At 53.8% G+C, this 6,568-nt stretch overlaps 1 protein-coding gene across 1 annotated transcript; it reads left to right on the plus strand.

Moving 5' to 3' along the window:
- Window positions 1-4,418: 4,418 nt before the first annotated feature.
- GPR6 (G protein-coupled receptor 6) lies at window positions 4,419-5,875 on the plus strand. The gene has a single exon (XM_076335468.1). It carries the CDS (start codon window positions 4,425-4,427, stop codon window positions 5,418-5,420), a length of 996 nt encoding a protein of 331 aa, XP_076191583.1. The 5' UTR covers window positions 4,419-4,424; the 3' UTR covers window positions 5,421-5,875.
- Window positions 5,876-6,568: the final 693 nt, after the last annotated feature.

Below are 6,568 nucleotides of genomic sequence, written 5' to 3' on the forward strand. Positions count from 1 at the left end.
ACATCTTGATGGCAGCGCAGGAGATCTGGCCAGACTTCTCTCTCCGCTGCTCCTTGTGGTGCCGTGGTAAATGAGTGTGGCTGTCAGATGCCAGCTTTAGTCTTTGAATCCTCTTTTTCCCACAACCAGTTAAAATCAAGAGCAATCCAGATGGCTCGCCTTTTGTTGGAATGACTGATGCAAGAAGCTGAACTAAGAAGATAAAAGGCCTTTAGCGATAGCTCTGGAAATATAAACAGTTCCCAAGGAGGTGTAACCATTTTAATAAGTGTGGAGTTGGCCGCTGACCCTGCCAACTGATACTCGGCAACGTGAGGGAGATGCAGAGCGCTGCTCGCTGAGCACAGTAAGAACCTGACATGGACTGTAAGAGCATCCTCCTCTTGAAAGTGTAAAAGTCCGGAGAAATGCAGGGACTAAAGAGCCGGAAGAACTCAGAAAACCCCTGAAAACAAGGAGCAAAGTCAAGCTGGACACATGCATCTCCCTTTCAGAGACAAAGCAATTCTTTCACTGAGTGAAATACGTGACAACAGGTAAGGGGTGTGAGACTGGACTGGCTCATAGGGTAAAAACTCCTCCTACATCTTACTCCGAGATCCTAATGCTCTCACAAGGTTTCACCACACATGAAACGACTTCTGCCTTGATAGCATGGGCTCTCAATGTTTTCAGTTAAGGAAAAAGTATTTGAGAACATAGAGGTTTAAAGCGACGTATATCCAGAATATAACAAGCATATACTGCCTTACAATATACGTGCTATTATAGAAAAGACCTGACACACGCTTGCTTCCCAGATGTAATAGGTTGGTCAAAGATGTGACAAATCACCCACAATCGAGGCCTTCCACACCACATTTCAGTGCTGAAAAGCAGATAAATTACATGTTTCGCTCCATGCTTTATAGGTGCCACAAAAATACTGCAGATCTTACAGTTTCATTGTGGAGCCCAGCTGGTTCATGTTGGTAAACCTGGCTTGCTAAGTTTGAATGGCACCATTTTTAATCCGTTTTGAAAAATGTTGGGAGTAATTTATTCTGTCACAGCCATTTTAATTAATGTTGAAATAAGCCACCTCTGTTTGGGGGCTAGATTGGAGGATTTCCTCCGGGCAAGTCCAAAATTTTACTTTACCTTGGATTTTACCTTACCTTCTTTCGCCTTGCTCTGTAGCATCCGTCTCTGCACTGGGATTCTCATGGTCTCAGTCTTAACCTTAATCCAAGCCAATGGTGACCATACCCAACCCGTTCTCTACTTGGCAAAGGGAATAAGAGAACACTGCATTTTCTGAACTATAGCAGGGGTACACGACCAAGGACTTGAGCTGTGTAGACTTGCAAACCCTTCTTAAACCTTCCTGCAACAGGTTTTGCTGCAGTTACAAATGCTATTGTAACGCCTGGATGGGCATGGGAGAAGATACAGGCAGTGGGACACCACACAGGACAAGGGGCTGCGGGTGCAAGTTGCAGGGAAGGAAAGTTAACCAGTTGCAGTGAAGGAAAGTAACCAGATGGCGGCTCACAGCTCAGACAGGTGTACTCTGCGCTGGGCCAAAAACTGGCTGGACGGCCGGGCCCAGAGAGTTGTGGTGAATGGAGTTACATCCAGTTGGCGGCCGGTCACGAACGGTGTTCCCCAGGGCTCAGTTTTGGGGCCGGTCTTGTTCAATATCTTTATCAATGATCGGGATGAAGGGATCGAGTGCACCCTCAGTAAGTTTGCAGACGACACCAAGTTGGGCGGGAGCGTTGATCTGCTCGAGGGTAGGAAGGCTCTGCAGAGGGACCTGGACAGGCTGGATCGATGGGCCCAGGCCAACTGTATGAGGTTCAACAAGGCCAAGTGCCGGGTCCTGCACTTCGGCCACAACAACCCCATGCAGCGCTACAGGCTTGGGGAAGAGTGGCTGGAAAGCTGCCTGTTGGAAAAGGACCTGGGGGTGCTGGTCGACAGCCGGCTGAACATGAGCCGGCAGTGTGCCCAGGCGGCCAAGAAGGCCAATGGCATCCTGGCCTGTATCAGAACTAGTGTGGCCAGCAGGAGTAGGGAAGTGATCGTGCCCCTGTACTCGGCACTGGTGAGGCCGCACCTCAAATACTGTGTTCAGTTTTGGGCCCCTCACTACAAGAAGGACGTTGAGGTGCTGGAGCGTGTCCAGAGAAGGGGAGCGAGGCTGGTGAGGGGTCTGGAGAACAAGTCTTATGAGGAGCGGCTGAGGGAACTGGGGTTGTTTAGCCTGCAGAAAAGGAGGCTGAGGGGAGACCTCATCGCTCTCTACAACTACCTGAAAGGAGGTTGTAGCGAGGTGGGTGTCGGTCTCTTCTCCCAAGTAACAAGCGATAGGACGAGAGGAAATGGCCTCAAGTTGCACCAGGGGAGGTTTAGATTGGACATGAGGAAAAATGTCTTTACCGAAAGAGTGGTTAAACATTGGAACAGGCTGCCCAGAGAAGTGGTTGAGTCCCCATCCCTGGAGGTATTTAAAAGACGTGTAGATGAGGCGCTTAGGGACATGGTTTAGTGGGCATGGTGGTGTTGGGTTGATGGTTGGACTCGATGATCTTAGAGGTCTTTTCCAACCTTAATGATTCTATGATTCTATGAAAGTCCAACTAGATAAAAGGGAAAAATCTTTACAGTTGAGGGCAAAGTACAGGCGCAGGTTGCCCAGAGAGGCTGTCTAACCTCCTCCCTTGGAGATACTCAGTCGACTGAACGAGACCCCAAGGAAAACCTTTGCACGGTTGACGCTGTCCCTGCTCTGAGCAGGTGGTGGGACCAGAGAGATGCCCCAGACCTGACCTCCATGGGTCCCTTCCAAATTAAACTATTCTGAGATTCGTGTTTCAGAAATCCTGGGAAGCAATGGCTTCGGCTGTTTACAGAGATACAGAGTGTCCGCGGCTTGTCTTGATAATAGCATTTAGCCTGCAGGAGGACGCAGATGAGGATGGATGTAATGAATGCTGACACTCTTAATTCCCTTTGAATGTGCCCACCTTTTACCGTGGCATGGCCTGCGTGCCTTCTTCATTTGGACTGTCCGAGACAGTAAACACATTTTCTTCTAATGAATTTTTCAAAATTGTGTCTAAATGGTTTGCATGCTGTTCCCATAACCGAGAGGTCATTTCATTTCCACATTCTTTTGATCAGCAGTTACGGAGCAAACACGCTCTCCCAGACTTGGGGGGGGGGGGGGGGGGGGCACCCTTTGGCTTGTCCTCTTGGTGCTATGAAAGCCACGTTGCTGCAGATGGAAACTACCTGCTGCCCATGTTTGGTACTGGGTTTGGTAGCGATTGGCACGAGACAGTTATCCTTTGCTTCATCGATTCCTGTGCTTTCGAGAAGAAATACATTGGCTGCTGGTTCATTGCGAGACACGAAGGGTGAGACAAGGAGAGAGCTGGTATTTTTTATGCCCGTGCAACTGGGTCTCCTCCGGTTTGACCTTATCATTTGGGGGGACCTCAGGAAATAGCGCGGATGCTTTCGCTGGTAAAGGGATCGTTAACCCTAGAGTACATGTAAGTGTGAAGCAGGCTTTTTCACAGCAATTCTTAGCGCTATTTGGAAACACTTACATTCGGTGGCGCACGAAGCCCCCCGCTGGGTCCGGAGCCATTACAGCAAGCGCTGTACGAACACAAAACTTGCCGCGTTCTGCCCACAAACGCGCTGCGGATGGCGTTCATGGCGGGAGAACCGACTGCAAAGCGGGGGAAAAGCAGCAGTGGGAGAGGAGAGAGGGGCGGGCGAGCGCTCCTCCCGGCCGGCAGCCGCAGGGGGCCTTCGCTCCCTCCTTCTCCGCTCGTGCCCCCGAGCAAACCCCCCGGCGCCGGGGCCGTGCTGCGCCCCGGGCTTACCCCGCAGCCGAGCGGGAGGCGGGCGGGGAGCGCCGGCCGGCGACGGCCCCCCCGCCTCAGCGCGACGGGGCAGCGCGACGGGGCAGCGCGACGGGGCAGCGCGCCGCGCCGCGCCTCCCCTCCCCGCCCCGCCGGAGACCGCCCTGCGCCCCCCAAGCCCCCGGCCGGGCTCCCCCTGCCCGCCCCGCGCCCGCGCTCCACGGCGGCCGCCCCCCTCCCCTTCGCCGGCGGCGCGCGCCCCGCCCCCGCCGGCGGCCCGCCGTGACGTCAGCGCCGCGCGGCCCGGCCCGCCCCCGGCGGCCGCCCCCTCCCGCCAAAGCCGCGGCGGGCGGCGGACGGGCGGGCGGGCTGACGCGGGTGGGCGGGGCGGGGCGGGGCGGGGCGCGGGCGGCGGCCGGGCCGGCGGGAAACTTCTCCGGGTTCAGCACCACAGACAGGGCGGGCGCGGCACCGCCGCCCGGCATGCGCGCCCCGCCGCCCCGCCGCCCCGCCGCCCCCGCTCACCGCCTCTGCCCCCGCACAGCCGCGGCGGCCCGGGCGGCGATGGAGGCAGCGGCGGCCCTGAACGAGAGCGGAGCGGCCGCCCCCCGGCTGCCGGCCGCCGGCGGCGGCGGCGGCAACGGCTCGCTGGAGCTGTCATCGCGGCCCCCCGCGCCCGCCGCCCTCAACCCCTGGGACGTGATGCTCTGCGTCTCCGGCACTGCCATCGCCTGCGAGAACGCCCTGGTGGTGGCCATCATCTGCTACTCGCCCGCCCTGCGCACCCCCATGTTCGTGCTGGTGGGCAGCCTGGCCACGGCCGACCTCCTGGCCGGCCTCGGCCTCATCCTCAACTTCGTTTTCCAGTACGTGATCCGCTCCGAGACGGTCAGCCTGCTGACGGTGGGCTTCCTCGTCGCCTCCTTCGCCGCCTCTGTGAGTAGCTTGCTGGCCATCACGGTCGATCGCTACCTCTCTCTCTACAACGCCCTCACCTATTACTCGGAGAGGACGGTGCTCTGCATCCACACCATGCTGGCGGGGGCCTGGGGGGTCTCCCTCTGCCTGGGGCTGCTGCCCGTCCTGGGCTGGAACTGCCTCCACGACCGCGCCGCCTGCAGCGTCGTCAGACCCTTGACCAAAAGCAACGTGACGCTGCTGTCCGCCTCTTTCTTTCTCATTTTCCTCATCATGCTCCATCTCTACATCGAGATCTGCAAGATCGTTTGCAGGCATGCCCACCAGATAGCTCTCCAGCAGCACTTTCTGACTGCTTCTCACTATGTCGCCACCAAAAAAGGAGTCTCTACCCTTGCTATAATCCTCGGGACTTTCGGGGCCAGCTGGCTGCCTTTTGCCATCTACTGTGTAGTGGGGGATCCCGACTACCCTTCCGTGTACACGTACGCCACGCTTCTACCCGCTACCTACAACTCCATGATCAACCCCATCATTTACGCCTACAGAAACCAGGAAATCCAGAGGTCCATGTGGGTGCTCTTCTGCGGCTGCTTTCAGGCTAAAGTGTCCTTTCGCTCCCGGTCCCCCAGCGATGTCTGAGTGACTTTCCTCTCTGTCGTACCACACCGAGTGACAATCTACCCAGTGAACTAGTACGGTGCCTGTTCTAAACTTCAAACTACGTCGTGAAGTCGTTGGAAACATGCTTAAGTATTAGCACTTTATACATGTTCGTATCTCTGAGAGTGGTTCGGGGTATGGAGTTTTGGGTTCTGCGGAAAAAAAAAAAGTGGTTGTATATAAATTTGCACATCACATTTGTAAAGTGAAGACATTCCGATACCGCTTAATCATAGCACCTTATTTCTAGCTGCTGACCTGCCAAAACAGTGTTGCCTTTCTGAAGGGCAGAGAGAAAGAAAGTTGTGTTTGTATTTGTACGTGTGTGTGTGTGTTGGGGGAGGGGGGGTGTATGTATGTATGTGTGTATCTATACTTTGCTGCACAATATTGATAAATTATAACATTTTGTATACAAATAAAAACATGTAAGATGTAGTATAACTTTGTGTGTTTAGATGCTTTTAGAAATAAGAGAGCTGGCAAATTTGCCAGTTGAGCGAAGTCCCTTTGTTTACTTTTGAAAGCTCCCCATGTAATTCTGCCTAAAGAGATCATCATTCACTATGGAGATGAAATACCGCGCCAAGAAAGGCACCTTCCTGCTTGCTTGCTTGTTTGTTCTCTTTAGTCTGGCGAAGAGAGAGTAATGAAGAGCACAAACTCCTTTTTATTCTCCAGCAACCAAAGAAACAAAAAGCCCAGTCAAACAGGCTGCTAATTACAGTAATTTGCCAGGTTTCCAGTAGCTTTCATCTTCACGTTAAAAGTTAGCCCTTTATGATAATGCTCCATTAACAAGTTATCAAACTGGGGGGGGGAAAACCGGACTCTAAGCTGGGCTCTTTTTTTCCTCTTTTAGTCTAACACTGGAGGGGAAAAAAGGAAAAAAGAAAAAAAGTCTCAGTCTTCTTTCCTAAAAGCCTGTAAAATGCCACAATAATTGACTTGCCTTATCATCCGCAGTTCTGAGGGGAACCTGAATTGTTTCATCCCCCTCTTCTTTTTGGACTGCGTGCTGTAGAAAAATCATTTAAGTGCATCTTTGCTGTCTGCCTGTCTCAGAGCAGTATAGAGTTTTCTGATAATCCCACGGCTTAGTGGCTTCAAAGAGCCCATCAGAGGTC

This window comes from Aptenodytes patagonicus, chromosome 3 (genome assembly GCF_965638725.1).
Source record: "Aptenodytes patagonicus chromosome 3, bAptPat1.pri.cur, whole genome shotgun sequence".
Classification (NCBI taxonomy): domain Eukaryota; kingdom Metazoa; phylum Chordata; class Aves; order Sphenisciformes; family Spheniscidae; genus Aptenodytes; species Aptenodytes patagonicus.

Excerpts from the sequence above, each read along its gene's own strand:
- GPR6 (XM_076335468.1), top strand. The coding sequence starts at position 4,425 with ATGGAGGCAGCGGCGGCCCTGAACGAGAGCGGAGCGGCCGCCCCCCGG.